The sequence below is a fragment of the Giraffa tippelskirchi genome, chromosome 13 (assembly GCF_054371585.1).
Source record: "Giraffa tippelskirchi isolate mGirTip1 chromosome 13, T2T-mGirTip1v1.2.pri, whole genome shotgun sequence".
Taxonomy (NCBI): Eukaryota; Metazoa; Chordata; class Mammalia; order Artiodactyla; family Giraffidae; genus Giraffa; species Giraffa tippelskirchi.
This window is the reverse complement of record NC_137287.1, coordinates 95,101,572-95,125,399: the sequence shown is the minus strand read 5'-3', so window position 1 is coordinate 95,125,399 and position 23,828 is coordinate 95,101,572. Positions and strand designations below refer to the sequence as shown.

The window sequence follows — 23,828 nt, the reverse complement described above, 5'->3', positions numbered from 1 at the left end:
AGAAGCTTTATATATAACTGGAAATATATATTTCTAAACCATAAATATGACATGTGCATATGTGTGTGTAATATATAATACATGCCAACCAAAAGTAGGTTATCTAAAACTTACAGACATATATCTATAACTTTGTATAGCTGCTTATATACATAAAATAGATATTGTTACAGCTATTTAAGGTTATACCATATGACAAGTTATTACCAGATGGCAACTGAAAATAATTATGTCTATATGTATACATACACATAGATGTCTACTTATATAAAGTACTACATGCATATGTCAATAATCCATTGTTTGAATCCATATCAAAGGATATACATATAATAATCATTCACATGCATATACAAGGCTAGATAACTTAATAACAGATGTTATCTTTTTTCCAGATGTTCAACTTTGAGATAGTCTGTATAAAAAATTCTTTATTGCTTATTATTCCCAGACTAAGTAGATGCAATTTTACTGAAATATACTTAGGGTAACTAATAGAATAAAGTCAAAGGAATATTAAAGTTAACAGAAAGAGATATTAAAACAAATAAACAACAGCCCACACCAATAATGGCACTGAATACTGTAAGTATCCCCTCCCCTCTAAAGGGAGAGAAGCATATGTAATTCACCCAAGGTCACATGGATGCTAGGGTTTAATGAGGGAGAGAAAGTTTATTTCAGATGTTCTTTCTTAATCTACACTCATATAATGTTCTCTCTAGTGGTGCTACTTACAGTGAGGTTTTGTTTTCCAGCTTCTCATAAAAGAATGTCTTTTCTTCTCCCTGTTTTTCCCTTTTGTTACTGTGTCCAAAATCCCACTGCAACCTTTTCTGATCCTTGGGACAATGCCATTCCTGATTTTGTCTTCCCTTAGAAAAAGAGATGCTTGTTCCAACAAGATGACTGATTTGGGGGAATGGGTGGCCCCCTTTGGCATAACCCTTCTGTGATTATTCTGCACACTAGGAACTGCAGTGGGGTTAGAAAGCATAAGGCTCAGTTCTGCTGAGAGCATTTCTGGTGCTGTTAGGGGACAAAAAGTGGGGAGGTCATTAGAGGCTATTTAGTGATACCGTGTGCCAGCTGTGTGATTCAGACAGTCAGTACTGTGGGAATTCAGGGAGGGAGCCATCAAGGAAGACCTCCTGGGAACAGGAAGTTGGGGCCTTTAAGCTGAATTTGGAATTAGACCTGAGATCTCTTGGTTACTGGTTCATGCTACACATTAGCTTCATAATTCATTCTAAATATAATCGTCTTGGGGCAAGTCTGGACCCCTGGAGACATTCTATACTGTCATTTCTGTTGGCTTCATTGCAGAGTGTCAGGCCCTAAAACTCTGATTTTTCCTGGGGGTCCCTCATCAGAACCCTCCTCAGAAAGCAGTGGGTGCTGAGCATTCCTCCTCCTCCCCCTTCCCTGCCAACTGTGGGTGGGGAACAAGCACTGGATGGTGTGTACACAGGGATTCCTGAGCCCCAGTTCCAGTCCCACGACCATCTAGCTCTAGAACTTGCATAAGCCACTCCATCTTTCTGGCCCCTAGTTTCCCCATCAGTGAAATGTAAATGTTGGCTTGGAACTAGATGTTCGCTTAAAAGACTCTTTAACTTTTTGATTCTGTGAACCTTCAGCTCACCCTACTTTTTGAGTTAGAGCTACACCTCCCAAGAGTCCCTTCAACATGGTTCCTGCCAGGGGTTGGAGGGAACTAGCTCACAAGTCATTTTCTGCCTGGAGTGAAATTACTAACCTGTTTTTTTTCCCTTGCCTATTATTAAAAGGACAGTTTGAGTTTGGACAGAAATTCTTCGATCTGAATCTGTATTTTGCAAATGTTAAAAGCTTTTAGAACCTTGTTCAGATTTGCCTAAAGTAATAGAATGTAAGGATCAAGTGAGGTTAAGCACCTGAAAGTGCTTAGTAATAATAACAGCAGCAACTAATAATTTGCTGAGCAATTATGATCCAAGTCCCTTTCTGAGTACTTGCATGTACTCTTCAGAAACAATGAAGCAGGCATTATTTTGATCACCCTATTTTACAGTTGAGGAACCTGAGACATAGAGTCATTCATTCAAGGGCAGATAACTTGGAAACAGTGGAGCTTGGGTTTGAACCCAGGCCGCTTCGTAAACTATGAAGCACCAGAGAGATGCCAAAGAATGTTATCACTATTCCTGACTGATGTTTGAGAAATCTGACCGCATAACTTGAGATTTTCCAGAATAGGGGTTGGGGCAATGGCTGGACACCAACCAGGTGAAGAAGCTGGGTTCTTTGGTTCACACTTAGGTGGCAAATGAAAATTTTCTATGACACTAGATGCTATCTCTGGGTTCAGTGGGGAGAAACAATTTGCCCAAAGTAGAACTGAAATAGTGTCCAAGCTAGAGATGAACACAGGTGTACATCAATAGGACTATTCCAAGTCAAAGAGCTTTAAGATCTCTGAGGGATCTTAGAGAGGGACCCATTTATCTCATAATTGAGAAACCAGAGGCCCAAGGAGAAGCACTGGTAAACAACTGGAGACATTTGGGTGCTCTAAATAAGTGTCTAACTTTATGTAAGTTCCTTAACTTTCTGTACCCGAGTTTCCCATCTGTAAAATGAAGGGCTAGGTCAGGGGACCTAGGCAATTTCATCTAGAGCTCTCTTTGAATCACATTACAGCATCCAGTGGGGTCCATTTTCTTCTAAGTCATTCTACTCATGCCAGTGGTTTGACTTAAAAGGTGCAAGGCTCTGGAGTTTTCACTTCTTTGGAGTCAGGACACTCTGAGGAAAGCTTCTTTACTATGGCTCCCCTCTGTGCCACTGTGAAGGAGTTCTCTGAAGCCTGCAAACAAATGTTTTAGAAAATTTGGCCAAAGTTATCTTTATCTTGACATTTCTAGCTTGTTTTCTTGGTTCATTTGACTTGATCCCCCAGTTTCTCAAGTCACAGACTTGACTCTATTTGTAGCCTTTACAGAGCTCCGAGGTGGAAGGCAAAAGGAGATTACCTATTCCTTTGGTCAGGGAAGTGGAGTCGGTCAGTACTGGAGAAGAACTGTCATAACCCACATCCCTACATGAGCTCTAACTCTTGAGCCCTAACTCTTAAGGCATCTATCTCTCCATGGCCACCAGCCTCCACTACTAGTTAGCCAGTCCCCAAAGTACCTGGAGCAGCTTGCTTAGATCCACAGCAAGGAAACCAGGCTGCAAGAGTGGCAGAATTCCAGAACAATTCAGTTCAGAGAGCATGATGCATGAACTGCATGTCAGACCCTGCACTAGACACTGGGCACCAAGCGGAGTGAGATACACAAACCTCACTAGAGGAGTTCCCAGCTGCACAGGAAGCTGGGTGATTGTGGAACAGAAGTTAAATAACCGAATCATGCAAGATTCAGAGATAGCATAGAGGTAGGGTTGGCACTCTCTGAGTATGTTCAGTTCAGTTCAGTTCAGTCGCTCAGTCTTGTCTGACTCTTTGTGACCCAACGGACTGTAGCACACCAGGCTTCCCTGTCCATCACCAACTCTTGGAGTTTGCCCAAACTCATATCCGTTGAGTCGGTGATGCCATCCAACCATCTCATCCTCTGTTGTCCCCTTCTTCTGCCTTCAATCTTTCCCAGCATCAGGGTCTTTTCAAATGAGTCAGCTCTTCAAATCAGGTGGCCAAAATATTGGAGTTTTAGCTTCAACATCAGTCCTTCCAATAAACACCCAGGACTGATCTCCTTTAGGATGGATTGTTTGGATCTCCTTGCAGTCCAAGGGACTCTCAAGAGTCTTCTCCAACACCACAGTTCAAAAGCATCAATTCTTTGGCACTCAGCTCTCTTTATAGTCCAACTCTCACATCCATACATGACTACTGGAAAAACCATAGCCTTGACTAGATGGACCTTTGTTGGCAAAGTAATGTCTTTTCTTTTTAATGTGATGTCTACATTGGTCATAACCTTCCTTCCAAGGAGTAACCGTCTTTTAATTTCATGACTGCAGTCACCATCTGCAGTGATTTTGGAGCCCAAAAAACCAAAGTCAAACACTGTTTCCACTGTTTCCCCATCTATTCGCCATGAAGTGATGGGACCGGATGCCATGATACTAGTTTTCTGAATGTTGAGCTTTAAGTCAACTTTTTCACTCTCCTCTTTCACTTTCATCAAGAGGCTCTTTAGTTCTTCACTTTCTGCCATAAGGGTGGTGTCATCTGCATATCTGAGGTTATTGATATTTCTCCCAGAAATCTTGATTCCAGCTTGTGCTTCCTCCAGCCCAGTGTTTCTCATGATGTACTCTGCATATAAGTTAAATAAGCAGGGTGACAATATACAACCTTGACGTACTCCTTTTCCTATTTGGAACCAGTCTGTTGTTCCATGTCAAGTTCTAACTGTTGCTTCCTGACCTGCAGACAGATTTCTCAAGAGGCAGGTCAGGTGGTCTGGTATTCCCATCTCTTTCCGAATTTTCCACAGTTTATTGTGATCCACACAGTCAAAGGCTTTGACATAATCAATAAAACAGAAGTAAATATTTTTCTGGAACTCTCTTGCTTTTTCAATGATCCACCGGATGTTGGCAATTTGATCTCTGGTTTCTCTGCCTTTTCTAAAACCAGCTCAAACATCTGTAAGTACGGTTCACATATTGCTGAAGCCTGGCTTGGAGAATTTTGAGCATTACTTTACTAGTGGGTGAGATGAGCGCAATTGTGCGGTAGTTTGACCATTCTTTGGCATTGCCTTTCTTTGGGATTGGAGTGAAAACTGACCTTTTCCAGTCCTATAGCCACTGCTGAGTTTTCCAAATTTGCTGGCATATTGAGTGCAGCACTTTCACAGCATCATCTTTTAGGATTTGAAATATCTCAGCTGGAATTCCATCACCTCCACTAGCTTTGTTCATAGTGATGCTTCCTAAGGCCCACTTGACCTCACATTCCAGGATGTCTGGCTCTAGGTGAGTGATCACACCATCGTGATTATCTGGGTTGTGAAGATCTTTTTTTGTACAGTTCTTCTGTGTATTCTTGCCACCTCTTCTTAATATCTTCTGCTTCTGTTAGGTCCATACCATTTCTGTCCTTTATTGAGCCCATCTTTGCATGAAATGTTCCCTTGGTATCTCTAATTTTCTTGAGTATGTTAGGATAAGACTTTTTGAAAGAGTTAGTATCTGAACTGCATTTGGAAAGACAAATAAGCTTTTACCAGCATAAGGGGTGGGAATCTGGGTCCCTTCTAGAGAGGGTCCCCTAACCCCATGAATTCAAAGGTCAGCATAACTCAGTTGCTGTTTCTAGGGACAGTGGTTTAGAAACTTCAAAGGTTGAATTAGAATTGATTTGAATGGAGGAGCAAGGAGGGGCAGAGATCAGCTTCTTGTAAAATAAATGCTTCAGTCTGTGCTTTTCTGCGCTCTTACTGGGGAAACCCTCAAGACAGAGAGGAGCCCAAGGTTGGGAGGTGGGAAAGACTGTGGCACACAACCAGAAACAAACCAGCACACCCTTGATGATGCACTTGAAAGGCACATACATCCAAGTAAGTATGAGCAGAGTGATGGCTTTCAAACAAGGGAGGAACCAGGATGTGCTTGTTGTCTACTTTGTCTTAAATTCTTGCCTTGCAAATAAATATTCAAACACAGCTACTCACCTGTATATCTTTACCAACTCACCCTTCTCCTAAGGTTCTCTGCCAGAAACAAAATGAACCTGAAATTTGGTGTCCTTCCTGTTTTCTCTTCCTCTCTTGCCCTCTCACCCTTCTAAGATCGTCTTCCCTCATTCCTCCTGCTTTCTCCTGGGTGAAATATAACTGATTTTAAGGGCCCAAAAAAGATTTTGTGGTCTGCCTGGAGATAATTTTTATGATGACTTTTCCCCCCTACAGCTGTAGGAAATCTCACCAAACATATAAAGAAGTAAACATCATCTATAATCCTATTGCTCAAATACTTTAAATATTTGATAGTTTTCTACCCAATCTTTTCTGAGTTGTTGTTTTTATAGAATTGGGATCATGCATTTTATAAGACTTGGGCACAAGACAGAGCATGTAACAGACACATCCTGCTTTCCCCCATACTTGGAAACCAACCACTTCATAGTTTTAAATCGTGTGTTTTTGACTAAATAGGGTATTGTGAACATTTTCCCAATGTCATTAATCTTCAAAAATAAGATTTTAGATGTATTATATTCCATTGAATGTTAAGCCATTATCTCTTTTCCCACTATAATAGTAAACTATTTCCTATTCCCTATGTTACTATCTATTCCCCTTTTTTCCCTACTTTAAATAACACTGTAACAAGCATTGTTATATGGAAATCTTGAGCACGTCAGTGATTAGTCCCATGAGAAAGATTCCTAGAAATAGTATATCCTAGGTTAGAGAATGAACATTTTAAATGCTTATGACACCTATTGCTACTGCCTTCCAGCAGTTTTGTAATGAGCTATGTTTCCTTGCAGTAGTGAGTAAGGGATTGCTTTCTTCCCACTCCTATCATTGGTTGATTTTTTTCCATTATCTGTTTGTTCACCTCTCATGGCCTTATCCCTTCTGTCTTGTTTTGGAACTGGCTTTTTAGCTCTTCCCCTTTCCCTTGAAGAATCTAGCAGGGTCATAGTGCACCTGACAACTACTTAGGAAGCACTTCTAACTCCTGACAACTGTATAGTGTAGAACTCTGGATCTGGTCCCCACGGAAAGGCTTGCAAGTTTCATTTTACAACAAGTAAAATGAAAACACTTCTTCCTGATTATAAAACGATAAAAAATAAATTAATGAGAGTCACAGTAATATAGCTACCTAAAGAAAAATGTTAATAATATTATGAGTTAGAGCCTTCCAGACATTCATGCTGTTTATACTCACACACATTAGATGTATGTATGTTGAGTTATAATTACCCAAATGGAACCAAATTAAATGGTCTGTTTTATAACATTTAATATCTTCCTTTATTAATAAATTAAAATTTAGAGAGACAATATCATTTGGTAGTTAAAAACACGTACATTGCAGCCCTTCTGCCTGGGTTAAAATCCCATTCTGCCTGTTTACTGACTTTGAGACCTTGAACAAGTTTCTTCACTTCTCTATGCCTCAGTTCCCAAAATTGTTGAAAGAGGATAACACTTATTCCTATCTTCCCTTATAAGAACACTGTGAAGATTAAGATATAACACAGACACTTAGTATTATTCTGTGTTGACACTTCACTGTGTTAGCTATTAGTGTATATATAATATACATATTTTAAAATATTCATTTATTTTGTAATTAGAGCTTCCCAAGTGGCGCTAGTGGTAAAGAACTGCCTGCCAATGCAGAAGACTTCAGAGATGTGGGTTCGATCCCTGGGTTGGAAAAATCCCTTGGAGGAGGGCATAGCAACACACTCCAGTATTCTTGCCTGGAAAATCGCATGGACAGAAGAGCCTGGCTGGCTAAACTCCATGGGGTCACACAGAGTCGGACACGACTGAAACAACTTAACACACATATTTTGTAATTACAGAATTATAGAAGTAATAAGTAATTTTTATTATAGAAAATGAAAACATTGCAGAAATAAATAATGTACAATTTAGTTCATATGCACCAAAATCTGTCCATATGCACAATACTTACACCAAACCATGACTTAAACTGTGGTTATCTAAGATAATGGAATTATGGGGGACTGCCACCACTTTTTTTATGATGCCTTTTTTCACAATTGTAAGAAATCTCAAGAATATATATTTTCTAAATCAAAATAGGTTCATCATATCAGTATATATTTTTATAAGCTTATGCATACACATACACACTCTTGTAATTTTTCTTACTTGGTGATATAATTTAGACATCTTTCTATGTAAATGCTAGATTGATTTTGCTCATTCTTTTGGACAGCTGCATGATATTCTGTTGGATGGTTGTATCACAATTTATCTAACCATCTCCTTATTGGTAAACTTTTCCTCCATTATTTTTGCTATTACAAACAATGCTTTAGTGAACATTTTTCTGTGTACATCTATGTGCATGAATGTGAGGGTTTTTATAGGAGAAATTTCTAGAAGTGGAATTACAGGTTCAGTGGGTATGTAGATTTTTAAAGGTTTTTCACACTGATTACCAAATTGCCTTTCACAAATGTCATACGCATTTAACCTCCCACGAGTAGTATATGACAGTGCTTGTTTTCCCACACAGCAATAGGTATCATCCTATGCTTTCATCTTTGTCAGTCTAATAGATGTGATAATATCTCTTTGCCATTTTAATTTTTTATTGGAGGATAAATGCTCTACAATGTTATATTGTTTTCTGCCATACAACAACACAAATCAGCCTTAATTTTCTTTTAATTTTGGTGAAGTTAGTACTATTTTCATATGTTCAGTGATCATTTTTATTGCTTATGAAAATTGCCTGCTCATTGTCCATTATTGGCATGCTTGACTTCTTTTGTGTCTTGTTGTTTAGTTCCTAACTTTTTTGTAACACCAAGGACTGCAGCCAACCAGGTTTATCTGTTCATGGGGTTTCCCAGGCAAGAATACTGCAGTGGGTAGCCATTTCCTTCTCCAGGGGATCTTCCTTACCCAGGGAACATACCTGTGTCTCCTGCATTGCAGATAGGAGAATCTGGCTTTATCACTGAGCCACCTGGGAACAGGTTCTTTTGTGTCTTATTGATTTGTAAATACTTTATAATATTCATTATAGTAAGTCGCTGTCTAGTATACATGTTGCATATATTTTCCCTATTTTACTGATTTTTTCAAACTTTTTTTCCTCTCTCTTCTTCAGACTGGATAATTTATACTGATCTGTCTTCAAGTTTACTCTTTCCTCTGTTATCTCTATTCTGCTAGTAAGCTATTCATTGAATTAATTTCAGATACTGGTCTTTTTTCCAGTTAAATTTTTCTATTTAGTTCTTTTTCTTTATTTTCTATTTTTCTGCTAAAAGTTTCCCTCTTTTCATTTGTTGTGAGCATATTTTCCTTTATTACATTGATCATAATTTTCATAACTGCTTTAAAGTCTTTATCCAATAATTCTAACATCTGTATTATCTAGGGGTTATTTTTTGTTGATTGTCTTTTGCCTTGAGGATAAGTGACATTTTTCTGGTCCTTTGGATTTTTATTAATTGGGGATTGTATCCTGGTCATTGGCTATGTCTTGATTCTGCATTTTGTCTTAGGAGCCTACCTGGGGTAGACTCAAACTGCAAACTCTGTCTCACCTGAGGTGGGCAGCAGCTCAAGTTTCAGTTCATTTTTTAAATTTTTATCTGGACTGTTTGTGGTTTGCCTTGTATACGCCTAGCTCAGGGGTCACCTAGAAGCTCAGGCAGAGTTAATATACAAATCTGGGTTCCGCTTTCTGACTCTCCTTTCCAAGACTTCTCCCACATTCTCTAGTGATTCTGGTTAACCCAGGGTTTGTTTCTTAACTCCTCAGGTCAGAAAGATGTGGACTGTCTGTTGGAATTTTTACTGCCCTGCACTGTACATCTACTGCAGCTTGTCCTTAGGAGCAAGGTCACCAAAGCACAGCTTGCTCCATGCTAGTCTCTTCCTCAAAGTTTTGACACCCTTCGAAAATCCTCCTACTTTGTTTACTCTCAGATAGTTATCTTTTGTCAGTTTGTTGTTTTTGCACAAGAGACTATCTATTATGAGCTTATTCTTCCATGCGGGAAACAGAACTAGAGTCTCTTTGTTTACTTGGTATATGAAAGCTTAATATTTTTACCTAGTCATACGTATCATTCTGAAGTTGGTTCTCTGCTTAAAATTATCTTTTCCACCTCATGAATTTAAAAAAAAATTTTTTTCAAGTTGAATAGAACTTGCATTTATGTCAGACTTACATTTTCTTCCAAGTTGGACCCAAAACTGCCAATGCTAATGTAGGTGTTGTGGGATTGGAGAGGAGGAGAATAGAGGGCAGAATAAAGAATGAAGAAAGCTTTGGGTAACTGTTTACACCTGATGAAGGAGGGGACCAATGACTGAGAACATACAGATTGGGAGATGAGGGGCTCCACTGATGAACATTTTAGGACTGGCATGTGCATTCTTCCATACAGACCTCACCCTCAGGGCTCTGTGGCTCTTAGCCAAGCCTGTCACTCTTGCTGCACCCCATTCATTTTCATCCCACATGAAATACAGTAGTGTACCCCAACAGGATGCTCAAGAGAAAGCTGTGTGAGTTTGCTCACTGGGTCTTGGCTCTAACCTAGATCCATTCTGCTCCTCAGAAAGGCAGTAGGACATGGTGATTTTGGAGTTAGGCATCCCTGGGTCCACACTTTGACTTTGTATTGTTAGCTGCTTGACTTCTCTGAGCCTCAGTTTCCCCTTTGATGAGATGAGCATAAAAGGAGTACCCATTTAACCATGCTGTGAGAATTTAAGGAGACAGTGCTCGCCGAGGTCCAGCACAATAACTGGCCCAGAGTAAACTCACTCGCTGCACTGTTAGATCAGAGACGTGGTGCTTTGCCATTCCCCTACTGTGTGGCCTTGGCCAAGCTCTGCAGTGTGTGGTTCTGTCTGCAGGAATTTCCACGTCTGGAACGAGGCCTGGTTTGTGCGGCCTGACCTGGGCCCTTCGTACAATGGATGGCAGGTTCTGGACGCCACCCCTCAGGAGAGAAGCCAAGGTAACCAATCCTCTGTCAGCCTGCTGCTGCCCCCCGTCTCTGGGTTTGGCTCTAAGTCATGACCTCTCAATCTTTACGATGGTAGAAAGCGGCACAGCAAGATCTCCTAAACCTTCTCCACCTTTGGAGGGAGGGCACAGACAGGGATTAAAATAAAAATATTTTCAAAAAAAAAAAAAAAATATTTTCAAAGTAGATTTCCCTCCTAATTGGTTTGGTTCAGGCTGCTATTTAAATGACTGCCATCCCTGCTCCCACATGGCTGCTGCAAAGGCCCTGGCCCATGTCCGGCAATAGGGAAGAGAACTGTCCCCTGCCAACAGTGATTCTACCACACAGCCTTTAGTAGCCCATCCCTCCCAGCACAGAAACCTTCTGTTTCCCTTCGCCTTGGGACTTAGCCCAGGTTCCCTGGCTCAGCTCCAGGCCTCTATGCTCATGGCCCCCAGCACCCCTCTCACCTTCCGAGTGTCCCCTGCCAGGTTGAGCTCTCCTTCTCTCAGGCTGGCCCTTCCCTGCCCTGTGTCCCCACCTCTTGCCACTGTCCAATCAGATCTTGGCTATTGGGCTCCAGGAACATTTCCTCTTCCCTCCTCTGACCTCCAGAGCATTCTTGTCCATTACCTTCATTTTCAGTTGTTTCTTTCAAACTTAAAAAAATTATAAAAGTCATATATGCACATGGTTAAAAAAAATTCAAATCGTTCCAAAAGGACTTACAACGTAAATGAAGTCTTTCCCCCTCCCTTGCTGCAACATCTCTACCAGAAGCAACGAGATTCGAGGAACTTGGGTGTGAGGAGGATAACCTCCAAATATTTTCTAGGCCACTAATTCAAACTTCTCACTGCAACTCATTAGTGGTTACAAAATCAAGTTAATGGGTTGTGACCATTGTTTCAAGAAATGAAATAGAATAGCATGGAAAAGAGTGAGGAAAGGAAAGAAAAAGAAACTATCAGAGTGTATTGGACATTAAGAATAAGACTTGTCCTATGGAATTTTTGTTTCAGGACCATACATGTGACATGATGTAAAATCTTATTTCTAGAGGTCATGGTAAAAAAAAAAAAAAAAAAAAAAAGTTGAAAGTCACTGTCACTGTTTCAGGCTTATAGAAGTGTGTGTGTTTGTTTTGTAAACACAAATGGAATAATACTCTTCTATTCTGCTGTAACTTGCTTTTCATCATCTGGGCACTTCATGAAGGAAACTGTATCTGTGTATCTATACCTGCATCTACATCTATGTCCTTCCATCCACCCATCCATCTATGAATCTATCTACCTATCTGTCCATCTCTCTATGTATCCACCTACCTACCTGCCTATCTGTCTGAGCTAGCTATGCTGAGTGCTCAAGAAGGGAGGTGATGGTCAGGGCTTGGGAGCCCAAAGAAGCAGGACATCTCTGTAGACTGGGTTTGCAGAGAAGTTTTCCAAAATAGGTGGGTGATTTGAGAAGAAAAACTTGCAGAGTAGAAAAGAGACAGCCCTGAACACAAAACAGTCAGACTTTCCTCTTTAGGAAACAGACCGAGGGCAGGGGGTTAGCACAAATTATGCACCTACAGAATGCGGGAGTGGGCCGTCTTCTGTGGAGCTGGAGTCTGACCAGGGTGCTATTGCACAAGATAACAGTAGCCCCAGAGGGTCTTGCCGCGTCCCCAAAGAGCAGAGCAGACAGTCAGGGTTGAAGGAGTTTAGGTTAGAGGCAGGGGAGCTGGGCGGTGGGGAGGGCCCCCAGAGGAGCAGGCCATGAGGCGGGCTTTTGCAAAGGGGCCTGGCTTTGGCACGCATCCAACCTCTGCACCCTGGCCCCCAGGGGTGTTCCAGTGTGGCCCTGCTTCAGTGATCGCTATCCGAGAGGGTAATGTGGACTGGGACTTCGACATGCCCTTCATCTTTGCGGAGGTCAACGCCGACCGCATCACATGGATCTATGAGTCCAATGGTGCCTTGAAGAAGAATTCCACAGACACTCACAGCGTTGGCAAATACATCAGTACCAAGGCGGTGGGCAGCAACTCTCGCATGGATGTCACCGAAAAGTACAAGTATCCAGAAGGTAAGAGGGGCTTGGATGGGCTGTGCCACCCAGGGCCTGACGGTGGGAAGACAGCCTTGAGGCGGGAGAAGGAGAACTTGCTCATGCTCCTCCTGCTTTCTCAGCCAGTTGTGCCTGAATGTTAGGACTGCTCCCTGGCATCTAATGCCCAGTTCCCCAGACTGTTTCCTGTGGGGACAAAACCATCATGGGCAGACACGGTGCCAGCAGAAGTGAGCTGAAGGATTCAGGCAGCTGGCAGTCTAGCTCATCTCCAGCTGTGTCCCTTTGCCAATTGCACCATTAGGATGACAGCACCATGATTGAACATCACAGGGAGAAATGTGGCCCCCATAGAAGACCCCCTAGGGGTCTCTGTCAGTTCACTCCCCTTGCCTCTAAGAAGCACAAGAAGGAAACATCCTCTGAAAAAAGAAATGGACAGTCCCAGAGACATGGGGACTGCTTTGTCTGCTTCAGTGGCCTCCCTGAAAGTCAGATGAGCTGGGGACACCTCCTACACCATGAGGATAATGCCCGAGTCCCTGAAATCATCAGCATCCACTTGAGTGCTGATCCCCCTAAAGTCACCTAGAAGCCTAGCTGGTAGGAGGTCGCCTTTAACACAAATTACATGTGTTGCTTTGTTTCAGAAGTTGCTTTCAGTGTTAGCAAATTAATATCTCTGAGGAATCTCAATAGTGACAAAATTCTACATTTGAAGGTGATGTTCATTTTAGAAATAGGCCAAAGTGAATTAACGCTTGCTCTAGCAGGCCAGTCACTCCTTAGTGGGATCGACGTGTCACTCTAAACGCTTTGAAATACTTGCTTTAGAGGGTCCTCACTGCTGGTTCTGAAATATCAAGAAAAGTGCTCTTGAGAAGGTACCCACGTGCACCCTAAAGTAAACCCCACAGCTCGGTGCCCCGGATGGCTGCTGCTGCTGGCTGCCGTATACAAAAGAGGAAAGCTGAGCAGGGGGTGTAGGCTCCAAGTCCAGGTGGGTGAGCTGCTGGATGCGGGTTCTTTGGAGGCACCAGAGTAATGAGATTGGTGCTTTCCGTTAAACCCCAGTGTACCTCTGCAGCCCATTCCTCCCACTGGGATCAGATGGCCTTTCTCTCAGTCAGTAAACATGTACTGAGACCTCCCCGAGTGCCCATTCATGCTCAACTCCAGGAGGCCAGGAAGCACCCTGCAAATGGGCACCTGCCCCTCCAGAGCTCACAGGCTGGGGGTCAGGCTTGAGTGTGACAAGCATTCTCAACAGTGTTCTGATGTAGAAACACGGGTAGGGGCCAAGGAATTGATAACCCCGGCAGGAGGTGAACTCTGCCCTACCCCTTATAGCTGTGCAATCTCAAGCCCGATTCTTAGCATCTCTGATCCCTCACTTCCTCATCTGTAAAATGAGAAGAGCAAGGCCTCTCTTCAATGGGATTTAAATGAGCTAGTGTATAGAAAGTAGCAAGGGCAGTGCCTGGCCCATAGTGAGGACTTAATAAATAGTGATGATTTTTATCAACTTGAACATCTGCAGCCTCATCAGAATGACCTCCTAAAGGGACTTTTGAAACGCACTACCTATACAGTTGTGTGATTCTTTGGGGCCCCTTATCTGAGTGTCACACCTTATTTCCACTTCTTGGGGGCTCTGGCTGCCCTAGCCAAACCTCCTGAGCAATGAGGAGGGGCCACAGCCAGGTGGAGGGATCCCTGCTGGACCCCTGGCAATGCCCCAGCCCCTGTGTGACAGCAGAACTGATCACCCCGCCTGTTGTTGCCCAGTCTCCCTTACCTAATGATGCTAGCTTGTGTCTGATGGCCGCAGGGAGGAAAAGCCCATAAAATGGGTTGCTAAGCATTTGCGCAACAGCAACACCAAAGGAAAAAACAGTAGCAGGAAGCTTAGTCTTGAGTAAGCCTGGCAGGTGACCTATATAGATATCTAGGCTCTGAGCCTCATTGTGCAAATACAACTGCTTCGAGGTTCTGGGCACAGAGGCTCAGCTCCCTGCTCAGCCATCAGACCTGGGTGTGGATTTACAGCTCGGCTAGAGAATGGGAAGGCACCAAAAGGAACCCAGCCCACCAGGAGCTATCAACTTGGGTAATTTGGCTGCCTGCCTTCTTTTCAGTAGTGTGTGTGGGAGGAACTACTAGACTTCAGGTCTAGACTTCTGGGGACTGGCCCTCTTTCCACCCCTAATTCTCAGATTACCAACTACTTGGACCAGATACTCTTCCTCTTTAGGACCTTAACTCTAATGTGATGTGCTTAGACGTCTTTGGGGACTCTGCCAGTTGTTACATGTAACTTATAGGAAGATTTCGCTAAATGATAAAGTGCTTCTAATAAGTCATCTTAAAATTTCACAGGTTTGTTGGGGAGATTAGGGGCAGGAGTGTAAACATGGTCATTCTTCTCTGTGTATCTCTGTCAATGTTACTGGAAGGTCAATATCTTCTCCTTGTTAGTGAATCTGTCTTCCAGTCAAGGCAAGGAGACTTATGTACACTGTGTGGTCTACCCTGGCTCAGAGGCTTGGAGTTGGTTATCATCTCTTAGTGCCCCAAGAGCTGTGGTTTTTTGGCCGTGATCTTGGCCATTTTCTGGGGGCTGTTTATAGTATCACATTCAGCAGCACCCACAACAAAGGCTGAACCCATCCTGTGGTTCAGCCTTTGTGTTTTTGGAACCTGAACTCTCTCAACAATTTAAACTAGTCATAACTTGGAACCATACCAACTGTGGGAAGTTCTCGTCAACTGACATAGACAAAAGTTCCACTCTCCAATTCTCAAAGCATCATTAGAAATAAAGCAGAATAACAGGATAAAATGGCTTGGAATTTTTTTCATTGAAGTAATTCTAAATCATAGTTTTTTCACTTATGAACTCATTCTAACCTTTTTAAGCTCAGACTTGTTATTTTTTTAATAATCAGTTTGTTCTTTGGGCTTCCCTGGTGGCTCAGATGGTAAAGAATTTGCCTGCAATGCAGGAGACCTCGGTTCAATCCTTGGGTCAGGAAGATCCTCTGGAGAAAGGAATGGCTACCCACTCCAGTATTCTTGCCGGGAGAATTCCATAGACAGAGGAGCCTGGTGGGCTACAGTCCATGGTTGCAAAGAGTCAGACATGACTGAGCGACTAACACATGCTTTGTTCTTTAAGTCTCACAAAGGACCTTTTATTAAAAGAAAGAAAGGAGGGAAGGAGGAAGGAATGGAGGGAGGGAGAGAGGGAGAGATGGGAGGGAGAGAAGGACGGAAGGGATCTAACCTAATTAACCTAAGCAAAATATCAAGCTATGTATTTTATGCAGCTTTCCCTATAGCTCGATGGAAATTTGAGCTGATTGGAAGAGCTGGGCTGTGAGCCTCATGTTAAGGAGAATGAAATGGAGACCTAGGGGAGGTCAGACACTTACTTGGAGGTCAGACACATGCTAAGGAGGGTGAAATGGAGACCTGGAGGAGGTCAGACACTTGCTTGGATTAGAATCATTGTGCAAGCCGCAGAACCAGTGTTAGTTCCAGGCCACCTTTCCAGGCAGGGCACTGGTTCTTTGTTCACATTGCCACCTCATCTCTGAGATAGTTCTCTCTTTTCCCACCTCACAGGTTCCAACCAGGAAAGACAAGTATTTGAAAAGGCTTTGGGGAAACTTAAACCCAGAGCAGCAGCATTTGGCGCAACATCTGCAAGTAGCCTGGCAAGAGAGGAGCGGGAGCCTAGCATTTCTGGGAAGTTCAAGGTTGCTAGTATACTGGCAGTGGGCAAAGACGTCAACCTGATCCTAATGCTCAAAAACCTAACAAGTGATATAAAGACGGTGACGGTGAATATGACAGCCTGGACCATCGTCTATAACGGCACACTTGTACACGAGGTGTGGAAGGACTCTGTCACTAAATCCCTGAATCCCGAAGAAGGTAACTCAACCTGTATGCTACTGGGGTGCCACACATTCATGGTAGCTGGTATTCTCTTGAGGTTGGAGAGTTCCTATTGGAACCAAATCAACTGATTAAGGAAGGAAACAGCACATGGTGAGCAGTACAAGTAGGGGTGGTGCCAACCAAAATACTTTCATGCCCTGGGGGAGAAAGGAAGAAGACTTTGGCAGTTAATAGACAAACCACAATATCCCTTACATACCATTTTGCCCAATGTGCAGAGTGCTTCTTTATATATTCTTATGTACTATCACATTTGACCTTCTACAAGGACAGATTTCAGCATTCCTTTTACAGAGTCAGAAACTGAGGCTTGGAGAGATTGTGATTCACTTAAAAGATTAAGTGTCATAGCTAGTAGGCAGCAATGCCAGATCCTGGTTCTAGACTTCCTAATGTGAAATCCAGTGCCACCACCCATTTTCTAGGTTTTACTGCTGCGACCCCTTCCCCTTTCCAGCTCCCACCCTACCTTACTCCCATCCCACGATGAATCACTTCCCAGGTTTGACCCTAGAAGGGTTGCAATATAACATGAGGGCTTGAATTCCCACCAGTGTTCCCCCACAGCTGCCAGTGGGTGGGTGAAGTTTCTTGATTTCCAGCAACAGTGATGGGTTTTCTTGGAGGCCTGAGCCTCTGGGAGGAAGAGTGAGTTGATTCTCCTGGGTAGCACAGATGGGAGGGGAACAAGGTGGAGCAGAGAGAGGCTGGGGCTGTGGAAGGATTAGAAGGCAGGTGTGCCCAGGTTGGCAAAATCCTTCAAGCTGTTATGAAAAGTCTGGCCTTACAAAGCAGATTAATAAGGGTGGGGTGGCTATTTGCTTCACATAAGGAACTAATAAAAACTGATTACGTATACAGCCCATCTTGAAAAAATTTTGTCTGCAGAGAAACTGAGAGGTATCACACCTGTCAGAAGGCAGCATCCCCTAGCAACCCGTCTTCTGGCAGAACTGAGCAGAAATCTTCCCTATAACAAAGGCACCCGGCTGGCTGTTATTTACCTTCAAAGCTCAAGGGAAGAGCTATTTTTGTAGGCCAAAAATAATTTATGTGAGAGAAATGCTTTTTAAAAAGCTGTACTTCTGCAAGAGGCAACAGAGTTAAATGGGAAGGCAGGAGGAGGCCAGCAAAATGGTCTTGGAGTCCTGACGTCATCACCTACTCTCTGGATGACCCTGTTAAGTCTCCCTCCTTTCCTGAGTCTCAGGGTTCACTGTCCAAGGGAGCTGGTCCAGCTGATGCCGGGGCCTGTCGTCTCTATATTTGGGGCAGGCTGGGTAAATCCCTCCAGTGCTAAAGGCAGAGACAGCTCCCTCCTTACAGCCTCACCTCAAGGAGTGTGTGACCTGTAGGTGCCGGGCACCCCCCAGCCACCTAGCGTGACTGCATGAAGGAGGGGGAGAGCACCCAGAGGCAAGCGAGGCCCCACCCCTTGCTTGCCCAGTGAGTCAGAAAGGGGCCTTGAAGCTTGGGGAGGAGCCAGAGAAACGGAGAAAAGCTGGGGAAGGCCTTTCCATCTGAGGGGACCTTGTGACTCAGAGCATGGAGGTGGTAAGGCACCTGTGTTGTCAAAAGGACAATGAGGAGTGTGGGAGGGAACATTCTTTTGAGGAAGAGAGTGACACAGGGCCATACTGAGGGGTCTGAGCTTTATTCCTGAGGCAGCGAGGGACCACGGGAGATTTTTCAGGTGGCACAGAAGAAGAGTGACATGATTTGGGGGAAAAGTGCTCCTAAAGCCCACCCGACTGGTGCGTGTGGGTGACTTAGACGCAGGAGAGACAGAAGGAGGGTGGTGGTTCAGATGCTGTTGCAATAGGATCCCAGGCTATATGGTCACGTGAGAGGACCAAGCTCTCATGTAGCCAGCCCCTGGCTTCCCTTACTGGTTATTATCGTGTTGTCATCATTACTGTCTTCCTTATTGGGCAATGAGTTAATACTCATATTCTTCCCTGCCCCTTAGATGGAAATTTGCCCTCTGATATTTACCAGGACAGGGAGGAAGTCTGAGCCCCCATGAGCTCCTCCTCCTGGAATCCGCCCAGCCAGCCAGCATCCCGGTTTCAGGGCCCCTGCTCTGCAGCTGGTGTGGGGCAGACGGGTGTTCCCCCAGGGCCCGGCAGGGAGGATTCAGGCAAGCCTGGGCTCCAGGTGCTGCCAGCCAGCCCACACTGACTCGGCTTGGCATCAGCTTTAAGGTTTCAGAAGCCATCCCCACCCCCCCTCACCCTGCTCCCTGGTTTCTTCCTCCAGAAATAGAGCACCCTGTAAAGATCACATATGCTCAGTACGAGAAGTACCTGAAGGCGGACAACATGATCCGGACCACAGCCGTGTGCCAGGTCACCGACGAGCCTGAGGTGGTGGTGGAGAGGGACATCATCCTAGACAACCCCACCCTGACCCTCGAGGTAAGGGGATGCTGAAGGGGCACTGCCCCGTGCCAGCCCAGCCCTCCGAGACCACAGGGAAAGCCCTCTCTGCCGACAGGCCAAGCACAGGGCCCGGCTTGGCTCCAGCCTCTGCCAAAAGGGTCAGCCAAGAGTTCTGCTCAGAGCAGTGTCTTTGGGAAATCCCAGTGGTCCAGTGGTTAGGACTCCATGCTGTCACTGCCAAGGGTGCAGGTTCAATCCCCAGTCAGGGAACTAAGATCCTGCCAGTGGCACAGCACAGCATGTCCTTGCTCCCTCTCTGGAAGGATCCATGGGCACGTTGCCCTGCAGCTTCTTTGGTTGCAGCTCTCAACCCACTGGTGCTGCCAGCTGAGGAGCAGCTGGAGGGCTCTTCAGCTCACTCGCTCTGAACATCTGCTCTGTCCTTGGCTGTGCCAGGCTCGGGAATCACAGAAGATCTCAAGGGCTGGGTCCTGCCTTCAGGGAACCCGCAGCCCAGCCCCCAGACACATTTGTAGAGCAAATCAGAAATGGGCATAACTCACATGCATCTCCTGACTCTAGACCCCAAGTTACAGAATTGTAGACACTTAGAAACCTAGTCTCAAGCTCTCATGCCCTGCCATTTCACACATGAGTAAACTGAGACCCAGAGAGAAAGAAATTGCCAATTACTGCCAGAGCAAGGGCTAGACCTCAGGCCCTTTTCAGGACATCTGGCCAGTCCATACCCAGCAGCAGCATCTTTCCAGTAGTTGACAATGAGGATGCCTCATTTTTTTGGCTGCAGGCTCTGCTCCCTGGCTCCCTCTCAGGAATGCAGGCATGTGGGCTCTCACAGGTCTATGGGAGGCACTTGGAGCCACTCTGTCCCTTCCTCAGCACTGGTGCTAGAAGTATGGATCTGACTCCAAGCCTGTCCCTACCCACACCAACCTCAGCCCAGGGTGGAGGTGGCCAGAGCCAGACAGCACAAATCTAGGTATGAGGGGCTGGCAGGCAGATGAGTGGATGAGGAAGATTGGGGTCTTCCCTAGGGACCCCACAGAGAGCTTCATGGGTCAGGCTCCTCACAAGTCTGCTACACCATCTGCCCCATCAGTCTAGACAGCAATTGCCTTTTCTGTTGTTGTTCCATCGCAATGCCACTAGCATCCCTAGCCCCAGATTTCTAGAGTAAATTGTGACTGCCCTCGTCCCACCCTCCCTAAGCTACACCCCAGCTTTGGAGATTCCTGCTGTCAGACAGAGGGCAGGGGGACCCAGGGCCTGCTCCTAGCCTGAAATAGAGCTCTCTCACTGTCCTGGTTAGTCTAGACTGTGCTTCAGAATAGGGAGCAAAGTGATCCATCATCTCCAAGGTTAGGGAGAAGGAGCCACCCCTGTTCTAGGCTCATCACAGTGGTTGTGAAACAGAAAGAGCTCCCTCCACAAGCAGGACCAGAACAGAGCTTCTGGGCTTCGGACTTGCCTTCTTTCCCACCCAGCGAGTTTTCATCCATGATTGTAGAAGCCTCTCCTGTTTCATAGGATGTTTCCAAGAATCGTGCCCCATCCCTGTAGAATGACAGGGCGCAAGTGCCATTTGCCATTTTTGAGGCTGCAAAATGAAACATTCTGGGTGAAAGCTATCAGTGTTTGATCAAGTTAGTTTCTCCCCCATTATATTTCCTTATCCAGTATCCTCAAACTTGCTTATAGCTTTCTCTTTTATTCAAAATTTTGCTCTACATCTTTTAGATGTCCATATCAAATCGGCTTTGTCTTTCAAGAGAAAGTAACATCTTTTAAAAGGAAATCAGAATACACACAGCCTGGAAATTATTTAATCCTTTCAAAAAATATACGCTCTTTCTTCTTTCAGACATCTTTGTACGAGTTTGCTCTTAACACAACTTCTCCTTTACTTTAGTCTTCAGAGACTCAAGATGATCTAGTCTTGATTGAATGAATTAATGCATAGCTGACTCAGAGCAGGGCACGTGGGTGACCTGTATGAAAAGATAATAATTTGGGCAACACCCTATTGTCTTATTTATGATTGGGAGTAGGCATTGAGGACTTTAGAACCAGATCATACAATCTGAACTTTATTTCAAAGGCTGAGGTCCTTCACATTGGCCCATGACCTACTGACAATATCAGACACAGGTTTCTGGGGTGGCTCTTATCCTCTTCTTTGGATGTATGTATAGATTTAGGTCAATAGGATAGAGTGGTAAGCAGCCATAAAGAAAGGAAAACAAATATAGGAAAATCTCAAATTGAATATCAGTGTGAAAAATATGGCAACATTTATATATATTCTTGGGTCCCAATGGCATAAAATTATGCTTCACCCTTCAAATCATGTCATACACTTAAATGAGTTCCATGGGAGAAATTGTGGTATAGACCATGGTCTCTAAAACATTTCAATTATGCACAAATTATTGGCAGGCATTGCAAAGTCTAGCAAGAAGAGAAAATGGCTCTGAAATCAGAAATCTGTCAGTTATTGAGTCAATCTGAACTGCAGATTTATTACTATAAAAGGGTTGCAGGGAGAATTGGTGGAAACAGAAAGGAAAACCAAATGAACAAAAAGCAGCTACCTCTAGGGATCCTCAAAAGAAAAATCCACCCATCACCCACTTTCTGTTTCCAAAGGGCTTCTTCTGCATCAATGATCTCATTTTATCCCTTCTAGTCCAAGGAAGGAGAAGGGGAAGGATGAACCCTCTTTATCAGGGGGGGAGTCAAGGCCCAGGGAGGTGGCGCATCTGCCCAGGCTTGGCTGCTTTGAGAGGAGTGCAAGCTTTCATCTTTGGGAGCAAACAAATAGTCCAGGTTTCTTCTCTGACCAGCCCCTTATAAAGGACCCTGTGCAGACCATATGTCTGGAAAGTGGGGGCTGCCCTTCCCAAGATGAACTGAGAAAGGGCCTACGAACCCAGCTGGGAAGTTAAGTGCTCTCAGCTGCTGCAACCTGCCGCCTCTCCCTCTGGGCTTGGGTGTCCTGTCTGTAGCCTGGGGATGACAGCAATTTCTTAGGAACCCCCTGCATGGATGGCACTGGCATTTAGGAGGACTAAACCAAATGATCCTCCCTTCCTTTGTCCCCAGCAATATCTTTCCCATGACCAAGTCTCAGGTGCCACCCCATCGGCTTTCAAGGGCAGATGAGGTGAGCAGTCTAGCCCTGACTCTGTCGAGCCCTCTCCCCACAGGTGCTGGACGAGGCCCGGGTGCAGAAGCCTGTGAACGTGCAGATGCTCTTTTCCAACCCACTGGATGAGCCGGTGAAGGACTGCGTGCTGATGGTGGAGGGCAGTGGCCTGCTGCTGGGCAGCCTCAAGATCGAGTGAGTCCCACACTAAGGGGCTGATAGGGGATGGCGGGAGGGGGTCAGAGAGGCCTCCCTGGAGCCCCAGGCAGGGTAGACAGAACTCTGCTAGCCTCTGAACTTGGGAATCTGCCCAGAGGGATGCACACTTGCATTTGATTTAGGGGTTCAACAAACTTGAACTCAGGAGAAATCCAGGTCTTCAGTGCTTGGAGCTGGTCCTTATATCTGGGAGCTCGTGGGACCCCTACCTTCCCCTGCTGAGGGGCCCCAGGGCTGAAGGGGCTCAATGACCCAGGATGGCAGCTAGAGGGAGTTGAAGGAGTGACCTTGACCAGAGCAGGACTTGAGGCCTCACACTGACTCCTGCTCTTCCCTATTAGCGTGCCAGCCCTGCGCCCCAAAGAACGGTCCCGCGTGCGTTTTGAGATCCTGCCCACCCGGAGTGGCACCAAGCAGCTCCTCGCCAACTTCTCCTGCAACAAGTTCCCCGCGATCAAGGCCATGCTGTCCGTCGATGTAGCTGAGTGAAGGGCCCAGGTGGCCCCATACAAACTTGGGAACACGGAGCAGGCAGGACTTGCCTGTGGAGTGAGCCCCTGCCACACTCATTATCCAGCCTGGGAAACACTCCATCCCCCAAGGTGGCCTGGATCCGGAACTCCAGCCTCCAGCACACACCCCCTCCCTTGCTCCCAGGCTGGGCTGGTTCCACTCTGGCCCATCACTTGATCACTTTTGCACATTCCCTGAGCTTCTCCCTGACGCTGCCTTATGTGTGAGCCCCAAGGCCCCGCTCAGCCCTCATACCCTCAATGTTGTGGGCACGGAGTGGCACCTGACCCAGTGACTCTCCAGATGGATACTGGGGGAGAAGACGGTCTGGACTGTGCGCTGATCCCAGCCTGCAGTTGGCACTTTCCTGCTCCTCCCCTGGGTCACTGTGGAGGTGAGGGGCATGATGGTTAACCAGCCATTGTGACACTCACAACTACCCTCAAAATAAATGTTTAAAAGAGTGTGATCACACAGCACTGACTCTACAAGACTGCTGCTTTGCCTAAGGTGGTGAAGAAGGAGACAGTGGGGCCGGGGCCACCTCCTTCCAGAGGAGGGATGGCATTGGGGAAACCGTGCTCTCCACATTCCAGTATCCAAAAGGAGTGGGCTGGTTCCCTGTGGCTCCAGGTGCAAAGCTAGAGAGACATTTCAAGTCAGTTTAGGAAACTGCCCTAAGAAGATGTCCAAAAATAGATCGACTGCCTTGGGAGGGAGTGACTTGTCTAGGCAGGTTCAGACATTGTGGGGCAAAATGAACCCTTCCAGGACCCTCTATGGGCATCAGAGTGAGAAGGGGCTTCAGTCTTCACTGGACCCTTCTGCAGAGCAGCTG

General features: G+C 45.2%; 1 protein-coding gene across 1 annotated transcript in view; it reads left to right on the top strand.

Annotated features, from left to right (window-relative positions):
• The window catches only part of TGM3 (transglutaminase 3), a 30,448-nt gene extending 6,979 nt beyond the window's left edge, over positions 1-23,469 (top strand). The window contains exons 7-12 of the mRNA XM_081560945.1: positions 10,593-10,696; positions 12,521-12,763; positions 16,373-16,684; positions 18,971-19,128; positions 22,320-22,453; positions 22,819-23,469. Of these exons, the coding sequence (XP_081417071.1) occupies positions 10,593-10,696; positions 12,521-12,763; positions 16,373-16,684; positions 18,971-19,128; positions 22,320-22,453; positions 22,819-22,966 (1,099 nt within the window). The 3' untranslated portion in view covers positions 22,967-23,469. The remainder of the gene's footprint in view (positions 1-10,592; positions 10,697-12,520; positions 12,764-16,372; positions 16,685-18,970; positions 19,129-22,319; positions 22,454-22,818) is intronic.
• The last annotated feature ends 359 nt before the right edge of the window (positions 23,470-23,828 follow it).